The following is a 21656-nucleotide window of genomic DNA, read 5'->3' as shown; positions in this document are numbered from 1 at the left end:
TATAAGAGATATCTTGGAATAAAATGTCCTTTATAAGGCTTCTCGCCTTATCATATTAATCGTCAACATTTTAATAAATTAATTAAATTCTGAAATTAATTTTAATGAATTCGAAAAAGTTCTGTGTCATAGGTAAACGTGGTTTTTTGCGATTTGAGGAAGCAGAGAGGAAATATTTATATATAGTGCAAAAAAAACGAAATAGCTTACAAATGTGTTCAGAAGATTAAATTGCAAAGTAATTTCCAGTCGCTATCTATCGATCTAGTAGAAGATAATAAAAAGAAATCCTCATCGTATTTTTGAAAAATCTATCTATCTATAGGAAAACCAGATGAGAAATTAAAACAGCATTGTATTTCGGCTTCGGATTAAAAAAAGCAAATCTCTAAATGTTATATCCGCGCCATTCAGTTTTCCCAGCTAAAGTAAAAAAACGAGCCACGCAAAAGGCATTCTATAGGGACTATGCCCCTGACCAGCGTTTGGGGCAAACAAACAGCAGCGAGCAGCGGCAACCCAGACATTTAGCTAAGTATACACAAAGGGCCCAGACATGGCCTCGTCAACGTGCAACGCTCAACGTGCAACTTGCAACGTCTACGTCTGGGTCCTCCACTTTTTTCTGGCTGCAGCACAGAAAGTGCACGATTATTACACGACTCGTTGGGAAGTGGTATGATGGGTTCTATGCGCTGAGCTGCTGAGGTGCTAAGGTACTTACGCCGGTCCAGTCCTCGACCTCCCAATGCGGACACTCCTCGATAATGCAGGTCTCTTGGGTTGGCGGCTTGGGTGTGCGGCACATGATATCGGCAACCTGTTGGAGAGTGAGGGGAAGGTGTGAGAAAACATGGCAATAATGTGTGTTGGACTCCTCCCCGCTTCCGTATGCAAATTTAAGTAGCGTTTCAAGAAGGCGGCACCACAAGTACTCGTAATAGCCACACCCAAAAAATTGATACCGAAAATAAGCCAAGATCAAATGTTGTCAATTCAAGATAATGTCTCCTGACTTTTTCGAGAAAAAAAATTCTTGATATAGAGATGAAAGTAAAGAAATGCTCACTTATTCGAGAAGAAACGTTCTTGAAATAGAGATTAAAGTAAAGCAAATGTCTTCTGACTTCTTCGAGAAGAAACGTTTTTAAATAGAAATAGAAATTAGAACTAAGAAATTATCTTCTCAATTATTCGAGAATAAACATTCTTAAAATAGAGATGAAAGTTAAGAAATTGTCTTCTCACTTATTCGAGAAAAAATGTTATTAAAACAAAGATGCAGTTTATTTCGAGTTTGCTTCTAAAGATGACGAAATGTTAAAATAGGGAGAAAATAAGTCTTGATTCTGTTTTCAAGGAACTCTTTATCTTAATTTTAAGATTTGAGATTAAATCGATCTTGGCGTACTTTTGAGATCGTAGAATTGATTTTAGGAACGATTGTTTTTCTGAGTGCAGGCACTTTTTTCGGATATCCTCTAGGCCACTTTACTGGCACCACTCACCCTCGTTTTGATGGCGTTCGACTCTTCAGCACAGACAACCATCCGCTCCCGGTATCCATGCCCACAAAGTCGGCTGCAAGTGCTCCAATCGTCGGTTATCCAGCTGCGAATTTACAGAGGTTAAATGCAAGTGGTCAGTGGGCGTTCTCCGTGAATTAGCGCAGTACGGAAGGTAAATGAATAGTTGCCAAAAGCAATGGAAAGAAAACAATTTCACACGCTCTGAAATATGTTCAACCTAAAGTGCATGTGGTTGGGTGTGAAAAAGAGAAATGCTTCAGGGAAAAAGGGCTGAAGTACAATGGAATCCCTCTGTTATTGGCTTTAAATAGTTCAACAGCGGTAAATCGCTGGCATCACTCGAGAAACTGAATGGTGCAGCTAAAAGTGCGAATAAACAGGAACGCAGCAAATTAATTGCTCGGAATTTAGAGCTACTTGTTCGTATACCCGCTTAAAAAACAGAAGGAAGAAATATTAAAATTTATTTATTTTTAACTTGCATAACCATAGGTTGACTTAAAGTTCAATTCAAATACTTAAAAAATATAAGTCTTAAAAACCCGCCTTAAATTCGGTATCGTTATAACCATTGGTTTTTAAAAGAATAAAGGTGTTTTTTTAATCATGCCCAGACGAAACTCATTAATCATCGAAGTGCAGCCTCTATTGTCTGTTTTCATTGGTCTATCCAAAGAAAAATCATAAAATGGTCAAAGCAAATGAGAAACTTGGAGTGGGGAAATATAAACTCCCAGACAAACCAAATCAAAAACAAAATTTATGTCTATGCCGAAGGCAAAGGCGAAAAGCCGCGAACAGCAATAAACATGGAGACGGAAAACCGGAAAAGGAAGCTCCACAACCAGCGGAGATTAGAATTCGAAGGATACCCAGGACATGGAGACATTTGCCAAATTGGCGTAAACTTTTGGCTCACTTCGGTTTCGGTTTGGGTTCGCCCTGGTTTCTGGTTTTGGTTTGCAAAATGTCACCAAACGATAAATAAGCGTGAGGTTGCCAGCACTGGAAAAAAAGAGAGGGAGGTCAAAGGAAGAAGGACGCCGGACGAGACAGGGACAGGGACATGGAACTGGCCCCAGCGACTGGAGACAACATCCGTGTTCGACTGCTCGGCGATTATATGTAGTGTGCCTGGGATGGCAATCAAAACGTGCGCACGATAAGCGACGCCATTTAAATTGATAGCTGGCCAGGTGAGACACGGCACCCGAAACTACACTGAAAGAAAGTTTTTAGATGCCTTTTTAAGAAATAAAACCAATGTGACAAAAAAATATGTGATTTACATTTACGCAAGCTTTAGTTATACAATATTTTACTTGCAACACTTAATGCAACATTAATTAATTAAAATTATAACTGATTTCTGAAGTATAGGAGTTTTTCGGAAAAAAGATAATTGGTAGGTATAAATAAAAACTATGCATCATTTCTATCGGTTGGATGTAGGTTCTTCAGATATTCATAATTATTTTGATAGTTCCAGCAAAGAAAATAAACCAACATTGTAATATTCCAGCTTGTTTATGGTGGGGTTAGTTAGGCTTGCTTTATACGTACTATGTTGTTGAAAATAAAAAAAAAAGTTTTAATCTCAAAAATAAAAGAATCTTATAAGTTTAAGATATATTATATAATGTTTAAAAGTTTTAACTTAAAACATACAACAAAAGTATAATAGGTATGTTATTCCAATTCCAATTTTGAATGGAGCGTTACTTGGGGAACGCATATTTTTCCCAGTATAGGTGCGGTTGCTTAGGTGCCCTGGGGAAATGTTTGGAGGGCCAGTGGTGTGGGGCTGGGAAGCTTGGGCAACTGTTTTAGATGGAGGATGGTAGGTGGTGGATGGTAGATGGTGGCTGGCAGCCAGGCACCCCAGGATCGAGTACTTACCGCGGCGGACAGCTGTGTGTATTACACTGCTCCACCGACGCCTCCGGGCGATTAGTAAGGCTGCAGAGCGTATCATCGACATCGGCGTTAGTTAGACGATTCCTGCATATAGGACGAGACATTTTGTAACCTGAGGCAGGCAGCAGAGGGGAATTCAAAGAGAGGGAAGAGAAGAAATAAAGGAGAAGAATGTTAGTAAAGTATAAATTGGAAATTGCATTCGACTGCTTTGTTTTTGCTTCAATTTTTGTCTCTTTCTTTTCGCTTTAGCTGCACTTTAAAATCAATAAAAGTCAGAAACTTGGTAAACTGTGCGGGGGAAAGTGGTGGCAAGGGCACTTTGCTTGTGCAACTTTAATGTCACTTAAGGTACTTAAGACAGTCGCAGCTCAAAAGCAGCCAGTGTCCTCTGCTTAACACAGTAGTTGCTCAAGGGTTGAGAAAAGTACTCAAACAAAAAAATTAAAAAAATAATCTTTTATACCTTTATACTATCTTACATAATCTTACAAAGATAGAAAGTTGTATGTTCTGTTTACATATTCCTTATATTAACAACAAGACTACATGATTTTTCGCTTTAAAGGGTTCTTTAAGTTTTAAGATTTAAGACCACTTAAGCCTCTAAATGCTATTTTAAAATTCTTAGGATTTAAATAATACTAACTTTTTTATTTACTTAAGGAATCTATTTGATAAACTAAGCCCTAGCTTATGTGTTAAGTGATCTCTATAAAATCCCAGAAGAAAATGCCAAATCAATTTCTCAGATTTAATGGGTTAAATGTCAGCTTCTTGCTGGGGAATAACGCCCATCAGGCCAAGATGAAGGACCATAAAGGGGAAGGAGAAACCCCCAAAAGCACAACCGGAAATCGGCAGATGGCAAAATGCAGTCAGTGAAAGATGAGGTCCGAAATGGGTGGAGGTTACAGGGAGAAATGAAGCGAAGGAGTCGCACAATGCACAACGTCATAACGATCTGTCAGTTTGAAAAATCGTTGCAAGTTTCTAACCCTCGGATACCAGAACGGTGGAGTCCCTGCCCCCGAGATACCCCGATCTCGGTATAAATACAACCTCCATGAGCAGCTGTGACGCTGATTTTGCAGCTATTGAATTTCACTTATAAGCTTCACTGCCAAGTGTGTGTGTGAGCCACCGTCATCGTCATCGGATTTCTCCTTTTCATCCTCATCAGATTCGCCTCCCGCTGACTGCGTATTCATGACACAATTGGCTTAAGGCAATTGGTAATATCCTCTCATGGCATTTACGTCAATTGTCGTGGCCCAAAGAGAAGTCATCTTCAGCTTGAGACTGCATTATGGTGAGGGAAGGTTGTGGGAGGTTCAGGGATGGGAATCTATGGAAAAGAGGGTCATGACCCAATGGATTTTCAGGGCTCACAGCATCTGTCAGTCTGGAGCTTCTGAAAACACCGAATCCCTGCCAATTTTCATCACCCACCCTCACTCCTGATTCGTTTGTGTTTTTTGTTAATAAATTATAAATAACCGGAATTTTTAATGGGACAGGCCAGGGGGCAATTGCTTTTATTTCGTCAGTAAAAGTACATGAGTTAAAGGGAAAATTCAGTTCATATGATTACTAAGGTGTAGACATCTACAGATTCTCGTAGAATAAAATTAAAGTTGTAATTGTTTAAACTTTTAATTTCAAAGTATGAAAAGTATGAAAAAAAATCTTTAACCCTGAATAGTCTTGATTGGATTAAACACCCGAACCTATCCCATTTAGGCTTTCCTTTCCATCTGTATGCATGAACGTCAAGATCTTGATATAAGAGCTAAATATAAGGGATGGTACATCAGATTATTGCATTACTTTTTACTATACTATTTTTTATTAAAGGGAAAATTAAGTTCAAATGATTATAAAGGGTAAGATAAACACAGGCATTATATGGTATTGTTACCCCTAACTTTTGGGAATATTTTAGTTGCCTTCCAGTTTATTTGTTATTAATTTGGAAAACCTTCAAGCCTTTTATTTTCTTATTTATTATTGAATTCAACTAATTAACATGTTTATAATATTGACCCCCTCACCCAAAGCTGCTTTTAAAATTTCACGTTTTTCCTATTTTTATCTAAAAGCTTTCTCCTTCAAATATGCTGACATGCATTTGTCAATACCAATAGAAATTGATAACAAAAACTAACAAACTAAATGAAGATTAAGTGTTTCCAATTCCGAACGAGCTCCATTAGACAGCTCGAGTGGGCACTGAAAAATCGAGAAGAGTGCAGCAGACAGTTGGAACTCCTGTCACGTACATAAGAACTGCAGTTGTCCAACTGCGAAACTACCCAACCAAATATGTATAATTGAGCATAATTGATTTCGTGAAATGTGTGCAATTATATGGCCCACGAGGGGGCACTGAGCACTGGAACTGAACATGGGGTAAAAGCATTTCGGTGTCCCTGGCAAAAAAAAAAAACCCACTATTAAATCGGTTTGGCCTGAGTCGAACCCCACAGGTGACCATTAAATTGAGGGTGGAACAAGCCGAGTGCTAGGAAATGCCCCAAAAGAGACCCTGGGCACCCGGGGGCACTGCAGTGCACTTGACATTTAACTGACATCTAAAAACTAAACACAGACAGACACATTGAAATGTAATTACAGCCGGGTCAAGCCAAACTCAGTAGGTCACTGGGGTTAGACAAATGCCCTTAGCGATACTGCAATTAAAACTGGAGGAGGAAGCTTGAAATTGATTTGCCATTTGTCGCTGGATAATGCCTGAGTAAACGTCTGGACTGGAAAGCCCTCGAGTAACCCCAAGCTGGCACTCAGCCAAAGCAAAGGACAACTTATCTCTGACAGGCTAATGGACGGGAAAAATGCCGATCCAAATAATAATTACAAATTTATGAGACACTTGAACGACCAACCCAAGGGAAGCATACTGAAATAGGTTAAAGTTTACCATGCTGTTCAGAACACCCATAATGTTTTCTTAGTTGCGTGTCAATTCATGGTCATTGTATTTCTCTGTTTAATTTAAAATTGTTGAGTTAATAAATTTTACATATACTAGACTGCTGAGGTAAATCAAAAGAAAACTTAAGCAATTAACCAAAGCTTCAAGCTAAAAGCTTTTATCAAGTTCACATTGTAAGTTTTGACTATTTATTTTTCAGAAAACAAGGCATTGCCATAAAATATTAATTAGGCTTCCTGTCAACTCTTGCCAAAAATAATCTTCAGCTCCTTAGTGTGTTATTCGAAGAAAGCAGGCTCCCTTAGCTGATGAAGTTCCCAAGTTTTTTGGGCCAACAGTTTTTCAACGTACACATGCTTTTCAACGCCAAGTTTTATTAACTTGTCATGTTGCACTTCAGAACAAAACTTTTAACTTAACCCCGAAAAGGTAACCTAGCAACCAAATTAACGACCCTAGTGGAACATGAAACTTAGCGCAAGTCTAACTAAAAGTTAATCGACAAACTTCAGTTTCAAATACATTACATCCCCTGGACGATTAATCATATAAAGGTAGAAACAAAGGCGAAAGCAAGAAATACATACAGTTTTCAACAGCCATTTTCCCGGGGAATTGGGGATCTGCCACTCGATTACCATGCAAACATTCAATCGAAACAAATACCAATTCAATGAAAATAAATGAGCACGACAAATAGCTGATTCCTTCACATACACATACGATTACTGTTGGAAAAATAAATTTGACAGTACTTTTCGGGTTGGGAAGGTGAGGGGAAAATGAGGAGGAGGGATTACAAACGGCAGCCAGACACGCCAAGAGCTCCTCGGGCCTCCGATTCCAATGTTCTTGACATATTCCACTTGTTTATTTACCCTCAGGATAGCAAAGGCAGACGCTCATCGGCGACACCAAAGTGGCTACACTGAGGACAATTTTGAAGATATTTGATTAAAAAGATAATCAGAATGAACCTTGGATTCATAAACCATCAAAAGCTGATAAGCAAATAAAGCCAAGATCAAGTGTACTCAACTTAAGAATTAATCTTCCCAAATATTCGAGAAGAAACGTTCTTGAAATCAAGACAAAAGAAGTCTTAAGTTAGTATTTCGAGATTAAGCTATCTTCAAATAGGTATGAAAGTAGTCTGGATTTTCTATTTTTAAAAGAAAGTAGTATCGGTAAAAGTTTTTAAGAACTTATGATATGATCTTTTGAGAACAAGAGGGGTTTTGAGAACGGTACTTATTTTGAATTTTTAATCATTATTAAGCCTTTGAGTATTTATTCTTTTTCAACTTGTATAGCCAATGTCTTAATCTTGATAAATTTATACCTATAAATGAAAATACAAATAAAGTAGGAAATTTTTGGAATGTTTTGTTTAAGATCCACTCAATAAATCTTCTAATCATATTTTTTACATAAACCATTCTTAATTAACCTGTGCTTTTATTAGAAATGCTTCTATATTATTCTTAGTGCAGGGGGTGGTGGTTAACATAGGCCAGGAACTTACCACTGCCGCAGGTGGCAGAGCACTGCGACATCGGTGCCATCTCCCAGTAATATAATGGTTGGGAGCAGGAATTTCCATCGCCGCCGCATACGCCGCATCCGTCGATTTTCTTCGTCGAGCCGATTTTCAAATCGCAGCCAACGCGCTGGAAAGAGATGGCAAACCGCTGGCATTAGAAAGATAAAAACACAGTCAAAGGCTAAAGGTAAATAAAAATGGCTGCGTGAATAAAGTGTAAATCAACTGTTAGCGGTATCAATAGCGTAACCCACAAAAAGCAACGGCAATCGTAAATAATGTATGGAAATCAATGAGAAAGGATCCATTGCATAAGCTCAGGCGTAGACCCGATGGGAATACAAAAAGTGGGGCACTGTTTTGCTTTTTTCGCTTTGCCACCAGAGTTCATGGTCTATCAAGCTAGAAATGCTTTTTGTGTTTTTTAGGAATTAAACGGCAGATTGTTTGACATGTGAAGGTTGATTAAAATGTGCATTGAGCCCAGGATATATTTTTATTGCCTTAGACAAGGTTGTCTGAAAATAAGTTTGTTGCATGAATTCATGGTTAAATAAACTTCTTTGTGTCAAAGTATTTGAAATCAACATTATTTTTTATATTAAGAAAATATTTTTCGTTTTTTAACTTTATTAGATTAGGTTATTCAAAAAATTTTAAACAATTATTAATTATTTTTTATTAATTTAGCTTAAAATCTAATCAAAACTTCTATAATCTGTTTATTTTGTTAAGCAACATCCGAATCCAGATATTTTAGGAACTAGCTAAAATCCACCCTAAAATAAATCCTAACTATTTTTAAAAGTCTATTAAAAGTCTATCCTTTACATAAACACTGGTAACCGATGTCAAGATTCTAGGGAACCCGTTTTTTGATGCTATAAGTTGAGTTTTACTCTTTGCCGGCTTCCTGTTTGCCTGCTGGGGCGTGTGTGTAAGTGTAAACCGCAAGACAAACAAGCCAAGTTAAAGCCTGCGGCTCACATAACAAACCGCGAAGCTGGCAGCAAGGCTTCTGATTTATTTATAACGGATATATACGTAATACCTATCTACAAATATATACGTATCCACGTATATAGAATGCCTGTGGCGTCTGCTGCTCCGCACCCTCTGTTTGGCGACAAATAAAACACAACGTAAACCGCATGACATATTGGCGTTTATTACAACAAATTGGGGTGACGATTTGGCGGCATTACAGGGCAGTCGGGAACCAGGCGAAACTTGGATAAGATGCCGTACTCCCACATACAAAAGCACACATATCTGTGGGTACGTGTATACCAACTTGTTGGAACTGGAACTGAAACCGAACCGAAACTCAAACAGTAGACTCGAGGAGGAAAAGGAAACCCCCTAGGCTGAGCCAAGTTATGTCGTCGTGGCTGCGGCTGTCGCCAACTTCGTTTGACATTATTGTAGTTGTAATCCTGCCAAGCCGTGGCAGACATCCCCGGCACTCCAGGATGACGAGGGTTGCCCCGACACCTACATACTCAAAACATCCCGTCTGAATGGCTTCATTATGCGAATTTTTACATTTTACTTATGAGAAGCTTTTCATGGAAATGAAATAATCAAAACGAAATTATTTCCATATTGATCAAATGTTAAAAAAATGTGTACGAGTGTTTTCGAAATACGAATATCTTTAAAAACTTTAATTTAAGATAAAAACGATAGACCCTAGTCTAATTCATGTTTATTTAAATGTAATAAAAAATTATTTCCTATGTTAATCAATCTTTTAAATCATTAAATTTACTATAACTACTAAATTTTAATAAGAACTATAAAATTGTTTAACATTTTTTTTATTCAAAATTAAACACAAAAGAAAATATTTTATTTGACATTGAAATTAATTGTTTTTAAATTGTTTTTTGAATATTTTATTTATTAAAAAATCGAACTCTTTGGGTAAATATAAATAAAATAAATAAATGGAAAATTGACTTGGTACCATTTCCAATTTTTCGGCCACCCCTCGCCACCCATGTCAACATATCGTAGCATACTTTGCAGCGCATTGCGAGGGGAATCCCCTGCCGTGACTCAGGCAGCAATTTTTTGCTGCCGCTCTGCTCGACGTTGCCCTGGGGCACGCTTTATTGGCATTTCAATAGTTGACTTTTGACGGCAGCAACAGCAGTGGCACTAGCAACTGAGGCAGAACAACCTGCATGCCCCGCCCACATCCCTTTCGGCCACCCACTTTATGATTTATTTATGCGCCGGAACATAATGATACAAAGGCGCTTGTGTTGTGCAATCTACATACATATACATATGCTTAAGGACCTCCCGCGGGGATCCCCGGCAAAAGTAGCTTTGTTTTTGCCTTTTCGGGTCTTAGGCCCTTGGCCAAAAGCCTACGGCCAAGAGCAAGTCTTTCCCCACCAACAAAATTGTGGTCGTAATTTATCATCTTTCGCCACGCCGTTGGGGAATAGTTGAAGTGGAAGGGTCGGCTCAAACAGGAAGGAACTAGGGGAAGGAAGTAGCCACCCACCCAACGCCTGATTACCGTTGAAGGACAAACTTTGCCTAAATGAAACTCACCTGACATTTGCCTTGGATGCACATATCCAGGCTGCCGGAACGACAGCGGGTTCCATCCTGGACCCTCGCCGACAGCTGCACAATGACGCTCTGCTCGTCGTAATGCTCCGCCTCCTCGGGATTCCCGCCTCCCGTCTCCCGGGAAATGTCTTCGACGAGATGCGCCGGATGTCCCCTGCGGATGGAGAATATATATATATATTTTGCACTATAGTTATCCTTGAATTTAACGGAAAACGCCGTCTGATAAAACAGCTGATAAAGGTGAAGGCTGACGAGCTTTTGGCTGATTAAATGTAAACCAAGCTAAAATAAAGCTTAAATATTTAAATTTTCCCTAGGGGAAAATGTAATTAAAAAATGTAACTTAAAAAAATTAAACATAATTAATCATTTTTTAAAAGGGAGGACATCTTTTCAAGGAGAGATCTTTAAAACTTTTCATTTTTACTCATCACACCATCCTCTAACATCTACTAAATTATCACCAAAATTAAATCAAATCTAAATACCTAATCCTATAAATTTTCCATATTAAAAAGTGTTATTTTTCACACCACTACATATATGCATTCTTAGTGTTCCCTACGAATCACTTCCCGAAGCAATTCCCCCTCTGGGATATCCCCTTACAAATTGCTTCCTTTGCGGCAAGTTCCCCTGCCCGTTTGCATTTGCAACTAAATTGCAGAATCTTAAAGCTTAGCAAATGATTTATTTAGCCCGCATATGTGTGCGAAAAAAAAACAAAAGTGGACGTGAGAAAAAAATGCAAACGGATTAACCACAGGAACTGGAAACCGCAGAATCCCAATCCCAAACATGAATGCCACTAATTTGAACCGCAAAAAGGGGGAAAATGCTACAGCAAAAGAAAAAAAGAAATGGAAAAGGGACAAACAGCTTTTTTTATTGTCACAGGGATCAGGAACCGGAACGGGAATCAGCACCAAGCCAAATCAGACCAGACCACAGGACCCAAATGGAAGCCACTTGAAGCAACACCGCACGGCTGGCCGAACGGAGAGCATGATGAATAATGAGCGCACATCCGACTGGACCAGCTGCACCACAGTCCGATTAGGTGTGGCCATGATTTCATTATGCAACAAGCCTCACATTGAGAAATATTCTACCTTAATACAAAAATTTAAATAACATTTTAATATTCCCATGGTACATTTATTAAGTATCATTTAGGTACCATTGAATAATGTAAGCATGATATTGAGAAGATGTAGTTCTTAAATGTAAGTTTAATATTGAGAAATGATATTTCTTTAATTTATTCTTCCTTAATACAAAAATGAAAGTAAGATTTTAATATTCCTATGGTAGATATTGAAGTATCATTTAAGTACCATTAAATAATGTAAACTTGGTAGAGAAGATGTAGTTCTTAAAAGTTATTTTGATATTGAGAAATTGTATTTCTTAAATTTCCTCTCTTTAAAAGTTCTCTCAAATCAACAAGAATTCTTTTATAATAAAAGTCTCAAAATAATAATACCTACAATACTAAAATCCGTATTAAAAATATATGAGTTTTTGTGTTTAGTTAAGTTAAACAAAAAAACTGTTACTAAGGGTATTTTGTCTTATAAATTCCATTATAGAAATTTTTTTTTTTGATTTTTTTGAGTGCTTCACCCAACTGAACAGTCACACTCACCGGCATGTGAGCGCACAGGGCTCGACGTAATCGTAGTGCGGAGTCCACTTGTACAGGGTGCCATCGTAGGGGACATCGTTGTAGGCGGCACATTGGCTGGAGCGGAAGTCCTGTTGCTCCGGACACGGTTGCATGTTGCAGATGCGATAGCGGGCGCTCTCGCCGCGGCAACTGCCAGGGTTGCCGCACCGACGCATCTGTTGCATGATGCCCCCGTCGCAGGTGCGCGAGCAGGTCGACCATTCCGACCAGGATGACCACTGGCCGGGTCCACTGCCTCCTCCTCCGCCACCACCGCCTCCCGAACTTTGACCCTTCGCTCGCTTCTGTTGCTGCAAATTGGCAGTTGCATTTGGGGGCTTATTGTGCCGTGCTGTGGCAAATGAAAGGCCCAGGCTACTTACTTCCAGTTCATTTTCTAAATCGGATGCTGTGTTCCATGTGTCGTCGAATGCTTGACTCGCATTAAGCTTCTTTGCCCAGGCAGCCCGTATATCCAATAGGCATAGAGTGGTCTAAAGGTAGAGGGGATTTCGGAAACAGGCGATTAGTAATTACCTTAAAAACCGTTATTCCAACTAGTACTAATGACCAGAATAGTCGAACATTAATGGAATTTATGTTTAGATGTTGGTTGCATACCTATATTAAAAACCCAGTAACTCATAGTCAGGAAAAAGTATATTAATTTCCCTCTCATCAGACCCACTTATGCATTAAACTATCTAGTTCGTGGCGTAATGCCAACTTGAGCCCAATATCGCGATGCAAAGTATGTCACATATTTGACATTTAGGGTTCAAGCCCCAGAGCCAAGCTCTCACATTGATATAAATTGTTTTCCCTCGCACGCGCCGTTCCCGTTAGTCACGTTAACAATTTGCATTTCGGTTTCCTGGCTTTGGTTTTCCTCTTTTTCATATCGAAGCCACTTTAACCCTGGGACACGCATCACGTATATATATGTACATTGTACATATAGAAGGGCGAAATTGAAAGCAATCTCGACTCTGTACGGTGGCTAATATAAAAAGTCAAAACTAATGTATAACATCCGTAACTCGAAGTCGAATTAGTTTTATTGGCAATCATAAAAATGTTGGTGACAGATGGCGGTTCGAGTTACATATGTAAGTTACACTCTATAACTCTATACATTTTACCTTACAACCAAAATCGCATAAGTGTTTTTAGTTTTAAAAAGTTTCTAAAAATCAAACAAACATAATTTCTAGTCTAATCTTAGGTATTTACTGATTTAATATCAGCGTGCTTATATATACTTTAAGTTCTATGACTTGAAAACAAAAACCGGTCTATTCTCCCAGTGTCGCTATTTCAAGGGTTCAGGGAGGAGAAAATCGCTCATACCACACGTTGTCTGCTCCTGCTGTTGCTGCTGTTTTATGGCGTGTCGCGAAATGTCCACGTGCTTCAATTTAACGAAAACTGCTCATATGTATATAGTATGGGCAACTACACGCAATCTCGACCCTAACTGCTGCGACTTAACAAGTATGTAAGTGTTTATCACAGGAACCAGGCCATTCCAACTTTTAAGTATTTTACAACATGAACTTGAGGTGGAATTCTTATATTACTCTGCCTATAATGGTACTCAAAACTTTATCTTTTATTGGGTCTAATTTTTATCTACAATATTAATCAAAATATGTAAATGACTAGGGTTTGGTTTATTTCATTTTAACATAAAATGACACAGACTCACAAGAGATCTTAATGTCTTTATAAATGGGTGGTTAAAGTTCTTAAAAATTCTCCTTTATTACATTCCCAACTGAACTGATACTAAATACTATTGAAAAACTCATTGTATATATATGTATAGATACAATCTTAGAGTCTATAAGTTCTTGCTCAAACAACCAAGTTCATTTGTTGAGCTAAAGTTATTATCGGTGTTAGCTTAATCGCTGCAACATATCTGCCACATATGTTGTCAGCTTGTAGAAATCGCACAACGAACTAAGAACAACGCATGTGGCTAACAAGCAGTCGGCTTAACAACTTTCTGTCTAAGCCAAGGTCTAAGCCCTCTGAACTCACCCATTCCGGTTGGCGGTGCAATCTTTAAGGCAAATCAGCGCCAAATGGACCAGAGCAACAGCCACAAACAAATCCCAGCCAGGGGGAGGATTTGGGTTGGTAAACCTTCCGGAACGGAAGCTCATACCATATGGATTGTCTCCTGCATGAAACATGACCTGACCCAAAGAATCAACCCACCATGCCACACAAACAAGCTCTCTCGCACTCGCATTTGATTGCAGTTTGGATAGAATGGAATAAGTAGTGAAGGATATGTAAAGCCAACAAGATGGAATGCCCGATATAGCAAGTGTAGAAAGGGAAAAAAAAACAAAGCAAAGCCAGAGGTGGAAACTCTTAACAAAATCGGCGTAAAATCTCATATGTCCATCCATGCGGTTAGGAAAAGCTACTAAATTACTATCCAAGTATCTATTACCACGTTTCAAGTGTTGCCACTGGTCAGAGGCCTATTGTGTGTGTTCTCCCCTAATGGAAATGTTGAAGCCTATAGACGACCCTTGGGCAAACATTAGGAGAACAAGTAACGAACCCACTAAAGACTTAGCCCTGGCCACGTGCACAACGACGACAGGTGTAAACCCTCCTTTTCCGCCGGACAGGAAGTCGGGTATTTGTAGGTATGCGGTTGGCAGTGGAATGGGTAGCATAGAAAAAAAACATTAGCAAATAGCAAACATTGGACGGGGCTAGCACATTTTATGCACAAGCTTTTTGCGATTCCGGTAATTATTTATTTATGAGTTAAAACCGTTTCAATAACTCACTTTTGCCATTCTATCCCCACTTCAACCTCCACTCGGGCACACGTCAAATGTCGAGTTCTACGGTTTTCCACGGGCTTGTGGGCTTGCCGTCGTCCTCGTGGCAGGAAGTCATTGTAGGTAGTTAGTTAATGTGCACAGTGGTGCGAAAGTGATGTATTTATGGGTTCGTAGGGAAGGAATAGCAATGGGATGCCTTGCTGGTATTTACTGCATAAGAAGGGAGTGAGTAGATGGATTAAAGGAAAGCGAGTGCTTCCTGTCTACTATTTGTACTACTACTATAAAAGTTGATGAAATGAAAGTGTTAAGGTATACTGCTCACAATAACATTGGCAAGATTCCATTCGTCTACGCCTGAAGAATTCGCGTTTGCATTTGTTCATGTTCTTTTTATTAGGTTATTCAACATTACAAACGCGAATTCTTTAGCAGAAGGGTGCCTTTGTGGCAATTATGCGAGCACAATGGCTTTGGAACGCTTCTATTCACATAAGTCTAAAGAATTCACGGTTTTATTTTTATAAGTATTTTGTATTATTTGGCCCAACTGTACAAACACGAATTCTTGAGAAGAATGGTGTCTTACATGACAATTGAGTTCAATTGGGTAGCACAATGTTACACAAAACAGCGAATTCTTCAGGAGAGAACCAGTTACTTAGTTTTTTACATCTATAAGTAAAAGCTATGGAATATTAATAAGTAATTCATAGTAAAAACCGTTTCCAACTTCCCAATCCACTGTGCCCGCCTGTTGTCAGGCCAGAACAGACAGCCAAGTCTATTTTCAAAGACAGTCGGAGATACTACAGTACGTCAGACAGCCGAGGGGAGGTGAACTGGGACGTCAGGCAGTTTTTGCATAAATACTGGGGCACGGTTGGTTAGGTCGGGGTTGAATGGAGAGCATCCCTCCAGGATGCTGCTGCCGAATGCCGGAGCGTTAGTGAGTCCAACAGACGATTAGACTGTCAAAGATGACGAAGGGGAGTGGAGTCGGGGGTCTTGTTCAGGTAAACGCTGTTCCGTCAGTTGATTGTATTGTAGAGCCAAGAGCCAGGGGATGAGAAGTTTATATACCTTCAGTTGGATAATGTGTCTGTAACGTCACGTCAGTTATTTATTCAAAGCGACAGCGACAGGCGGCGCAAAACGTCAATGAGCTAAAATTTCCGTATGCGAAGGTTGCACAGGTTGCTGCCGCAAAAGAGAAGGACGATGCGAAGGGTAGGGTTTGGGGTCTTATAGATGATATAATAGCTAGGATGAAGTCGGTGTCGCTATAGCCACAGCAGCTACAGTTACAGCAGCAACCGAAACGTTGACATGACAAGGGATAGACGGATGGATGAACTGGGTTCTTGGTTCTGGGTTCCGGGCTTTTGGGTCTCGGAATTGATGGTTTTGCTACGGATCGTTTCCGCTCTGTTCTGTTTTTTGACTTCGGGGGCCTGTCTAACCTGTCCGATTGTCTAGGCTTGTCTATCCATTTGACTGACATTACTTTGTCATTAATTTTCGATGGCAACACTTAACGCATATGGAAAGGTCAAGTGTCGTGGTTCGCATCCCTCCAAAAATAAAACTCCAAACTTGGATAGAAAAAAATCGAAAGACGCAATTGAGAAAGAGAGGGTGAACCAACTCACGCATCGCGTCTGTCTGTCTCCCTCTATAATGCCATTTAACGACTGTAAGTGGCCAAGGGCTTAGCCGTTGTTAACTGTTTCCGGCTTTATATGCAGTCTGTCTCGACTCCCGACTCCGTATGGCTTCGCTTTGACCTCCAACTTTGCGCTGGACACTGCAGACGGATTTGTTTGGGTCGACTGGAATTGGGTTGCCCGGGAGCCTTAATACTGTTAAAGGGGTTCTAACGTGATGCTAGAAATCCAGGGCTTGTGGTAAATTATATTACACGATTTTAGCGCATTCATATGACTACTAAGCGTGTTATGATAAATTAGTTGGTTTAATATTTTAAGTTGCTTTGAAATTAAATCTACAAGTCTCCGGATATATATGGTAACTTAAGAAAAGAAATTTCTCGCTTATATCTAAATCAGCAAGGTTCTTAGTTTTTAGTCTGAGAAAATATATTTTAATATTTAAACACCTAGTACTCAACAATTTTGAACATTTATATTTAAAAGGTGGGCATAACACCTCGGCTTAATATTTTTTACGATTTGGTCGAGTAACGGGTATCTCATATCCCTTTTTTGAAAAGCAGTTCCATTTGGTATGCCAGTAATTAAAGGGAATTAATTCTGATACTTAAAAAAATAAACTTTTATATAAAAATATTGTTGGTTTTTCTGTGTGGTGGATTCATCAAACACTCTCATCCCACATTCTTTGCTTATGGATGGCATAAAATACATTTCCGGAAAAAATTTAACCCATAAAGAAAAGTATTAAAACCGAAAACTTTTGCTTGGCTGCTGCTAAAAACATGAGCAAAGCCCACAAAAAGACGGGAATAAAAAGCAAAGTAAATAAATCAAAAGGAGAAACAAAAATATTGATATGTGCCAAAAACTTTGTCAATAAATATCATCGATGCCTTGATGTGTTACAGATACCATATATATACATACGTATAGCGGTGGGCATGAGGCAAGGTTCTGAAGGAGCAAGTTTTGTTTTTCAGAGTCCTTTGCATGTCGGAAAGTCATTAACTCAAAAACGGTATCAAAATGAAATTGAAATAAAATGCACGACATACCGAATGTTAAACCGTCAAAGAGAGTTGAGGGCGGAGGATTGGGGTGTGCTAAAATGGATTGGACCTGGGACTGGGAGCGAGTTAAAAACAAACAAGTGTTGTCGCCAGATAGCCGAATAGCCAGGAACCCAGGAGCCCAGGAACAGAACCAGAGACAGACACAGGATTACATGAGAGTGTTACAAATTTTATGCCTGTTCTACACGTTCAAACGGGCCGATAAAAAGAGAGGGCCGCACCAGGATCGGGTGAAATGTGAAATGCGAAAAAGGCAGTGGTTCTGAAACGGAATGCCAGAGCATAGTTTGTTCTTTCTGTAGTTGGAACGTGATATTTGCACAAAAGGCGGGTATTTCAAGTGGCAAATGGCACGGCCATGCTCCATCTCTCTCCCTCTCCCCAGCGGGTCCATCAAAATTGGAGGAGGGAGCGAGAGGGTAGAGTGCAACTTTGTGAAATTGAGTTTTCATGTAGACTATTTCAATTTATTAATTGCTCACGGAAGTGCTAAAAACGGAAAATTGTGTAGTTGTTAAGCCAATTCAGAACTCGAGGCTCACTTTAAAAGTAAATAATACATTGTAATCCTTTGGAAATTTAAGAATGCTTTTCGCATTTGATGGCGAAACATAACTAAAGATATGAATGTCTAGTTGGAAATAAAGATTTCTGTTACTTTCCCTATTAAATGTCTTCTTTTATCTAAAATACATAAGAATTTGTGTATCATATGTATTTAAAAGAAATACAAAAACATAATGTTTAATTCCAAACACATTTGGTTGCATGATCAAACTTGAACATATTTCACTCAATATAGAAAATATAAAATATTCAATTTTACAATTTTATATTTATGTATAAGATATGATAGTAAAGTTTATAAAATTAAGACTAACCTTGAGTTTTCAACTAATACAATTCTATATATATTTACCATAATCTTAAGATATTATAAAAGTTTATATTAAAATCAACTTTTTTAAACAATGTAATTATAGTAAATTTTTAAACTGATGGGGTATTGATCAGTGTATCTTTATTATAAAATATTTATGTTTGGACAACCGATAGATTAATAAATCACATTGTATTTACCTACCTATAGAGTGCTCAGCCTCAAGTTTTATTATTTCAATTCCCAAATGCTTTACTGATTTCGTAAACATGTTTATGTATAATACTCGCCCTGTCTAGAAGCCCTTACCACTACACCACCACTCACGGATGCCATTAATCATCTCCAGCTTCGACTCTCCAACTTCTTGAAGTACTCTTGGAAAGCACTCACCGCAAAAAACTTGTCAACTACGCCTAGGCCATTAACACGCCGACATACAACAAGACAAACACGCCAACAAGGACTACCAAACAAATATCGGCCAGGACGAAAAGACAGACAGACTTACAGACAAATAGTGGTTATATGTATGGGTTAACGGCACACGCAAAACCCGAAACCGAAACCAAAACATAAACCTTGGAACCAAAGTCAAATTCATAGCAGAAATGAACAGGCAAAATAAAAAGATACGTACTTAAGGAAGGCAGAAAATACTATGCCAAAGAAATATTTACTACACGTAACAATAAATCCACTCGAGAGGCAGGCGAACAACAGGCAAAGCCTGCACAAAGACCCCAGAAGAAAGAGCCGAAGAAATGGGAGCGAGGTTTTCGCCCTGCCCCCATTCACAACAAAAAGCCTTTCACGTCAATCCCAACGAAGAACCCTTTTGCCAGGAAGTGGAACATTTCATACACCCTCCTCGACAAATTGATTCAAAGATTAAATCTTGACGGAAGAAATCGGGAAATGCGAACCGAATCACCTTCCTTTTTCCGAGGTGATTAAATTTCCCATAAATTATTATTGGACTTGGCTTAAATAGAACGGCAAAAAAACAGGAGCAGCTTCAGGTGTTTTTGGTCGCAGGCCTGAAAACTAATTATCCAACACTCTGGTCGTATGAAAATAAACCAGGACAATGTCCAAAAAGAGTTTCACCTGGCTGGTTTTCCATCTGAAATTGGATGGTTGCCATTTCTAATTTCAATTCCTGGCTGCGGTTCCTTATTTTGTTTGTTTTCTCCCCCTATTGTTAGTTTTTTTTTGCTTTTGTGGCGGGTTCACCATTGATGCCCCCCACAAATGTGACGCCAAATGTCCATTGACATCGCTTTTTGGTTTTCTCGAAATTGGCAGCGTCGCCTGCTCAACATTAAAATTAATTACCACAAATGGACAACTCTCATTACTGAACTTTCTTTCTTTCTCCTCGGTTCTACATATATATTAAAGTATACGGTTTTATGCCAGTACATAAGCTATGTATATAGAAACATGACTATTGTTATTATGAGGAACATGCCGAATGGAACTGGGATTTTAGGAGAATGAAACAGGGAATACAAATGGGAGCAAAACCATCGAGTGGGTGGTCCTTGAAACTATACAAAAGTATATCATTAATTTTTAGCTTTCTCGCTTGTCACCTACCGCTAATTCTATGGAGCATAGCGAAAGCGTTGGGAAAAGCAATTAATTAAAAAGTTTTTAAAGATTCATTTTAATATAAGCTCAATTTTTTTAGACTTGATGCCATTTGAACAGCTTTTAAAATTAATATAAGAATAAAAAAAGTCTTTTTAGAAAATAATTGGATGACTGAGATTTTATAACCTTTTATTATTTCTCTAATGAATCCTTTGGAACGATTACAAAATTGATAGAACAATCAGGCAAGGAAGAAAATTTTTTTGTTTTTAAGTATTAAAAACGAGTATACCTTTTTCTATTTAAGTTATGGAATATTCATTTTTTTCTAAGCACTAAATACTTTTTGGATATGTATCAGTACTTAAATTATTTATCAGGAAACCATGTTAATTTGGGGGAAATATCCCCAATTTCCCACCCCCAGATTCACTCCTAATGTTTATATACTCTGATCGATTTCTCTATGGTGTTCGCCCACGAAAAGTTCAACTAACTATAGTTTTGGTAGCGCATCAGCGACCAATTGAATGGATTGCCGCCCCATTTCGAGCCCCCGCCCACTATTTGGGGGCCATCAAACACATAACAATGCCGCAGAACAAAATCGCGCCACTTTAACGTGGCCATTGCCATGGCGAATGTGAGTATAAGTGTGAGTATGTGAGCTGGAAAGTGTGTGTTTGTAGGGGGCAACAAACAAAACCCAACTGAACTTAGCCGAACACGAATAAAGGCAAAGAAAACTGAGCTGAATAGCACGGAATGAATAAAGGAATCCAGGACTCAGCAAAAGCTAAGGAAAGTAAAAAAAAAAAAGAAAAAAGGAGTTGGAAAAGGCAGCGAACTTGGGGTTGAGCCCAGAAAAAACCATCTGAAAATCATGAAATATTTCGTACATTAACAATTGTTAGAAGGAGTTCCTCTTCCATTTCCCTCCAACGTACTTTCCCCCAGCAACTTGCCAATAATAGTTGCATTTGACTTTGTTTCCATCTGAAAGTCGGAGTTTGGGGGTTGGGAAACGAAGATGGAACCGAGAAGTCAGCATCTTATGTATTCCATTATGACTGTGCTACAGTTTTTCTTTGACTTCCCCTATTCCAGCATTTTCTTTTAGACTTTCTGGCTCAATTACTCAAAGTTTTTGTGCTCAAATCAAATGAGTAAACAAAAAGAATTCAGTTATGCATTTTCAGTTTCAGCTACAATGGTTTCAAATTAATTTATCATTTCGATGGAGTTTTTTGTTGGTCTTCTGTTTGTTATTGGCCCTTATCAACTTTTAAATTTTATATATATTTTCTAGCAAATATTAGGATATTTAAAAAGAAATAATCAAAATAAATTTATAAATTTCATTGATCAAAGTTCTGTTACTCAAAAGCTAAATAACTGTGTGAATACCA

At 38.6% G+C, this 21656-nt stretch overlaps 1 protein-coding gene across 5 annotated transcripts in view; it reads right to left on the bottom strand.

The window, feature by feature from the left end:
* The window catches only part of nolo (no long nerve cord), a 61587-nt gene that overhangs the window by 25120 nt on the left and 14811 nt on the right, over nt 1-21656 (bottom strand). For all 5 annotated transcript variants that reach the window (XM_017081907.4, XM_017081922.4, XM_036812849.3 and 2 more), the window contains exons 4-10: nt 12590-12700; nt 12186-12517; nt 10514-10688; nt 7928-8072; nt 3429-3558; nt 1509-1611; nt 725-820 (exon numbers count right to left, since the gene is read on the bottom strand). In XM_017081907.4, the coding sequence (XP_016937396.4) occupies nt 725-820; nt 1509-1611; nt 3429-3558; nt 7928-8072; nt 10514-10688; nt 12186-12517; nt 12590-12700 (1092 nt within the window). The remainder of the gene's footprint in view (nt 1-724; nt 821-1508; nt 1612-3428; nt 3559-7927; nt 8073-10513; nt 10689-12185; nt 12518-12589; nt 12701-21656) is intronic.

The sequence above is a fragment of the Drosophila suzukii genome, chromosome 2L (genome assembly GCF_043229965.1).
Source record: "Drosophila suzukii chromosome 2L, CBGP_Dsuzu_IsoJpt1.0, whole genome shotgun sequence".
Classification (NCBI taxonomy): Eukaryota; Metazoa; Arthropoda; class Insecta; order Diptera; family Drosophilidae; genus Drosophila; species Drosophila suzukii.
Note: the sequence above shows the minus strand (reverse complement) of the source record. Positions and strands in the feature narration are given on the sequence as shown.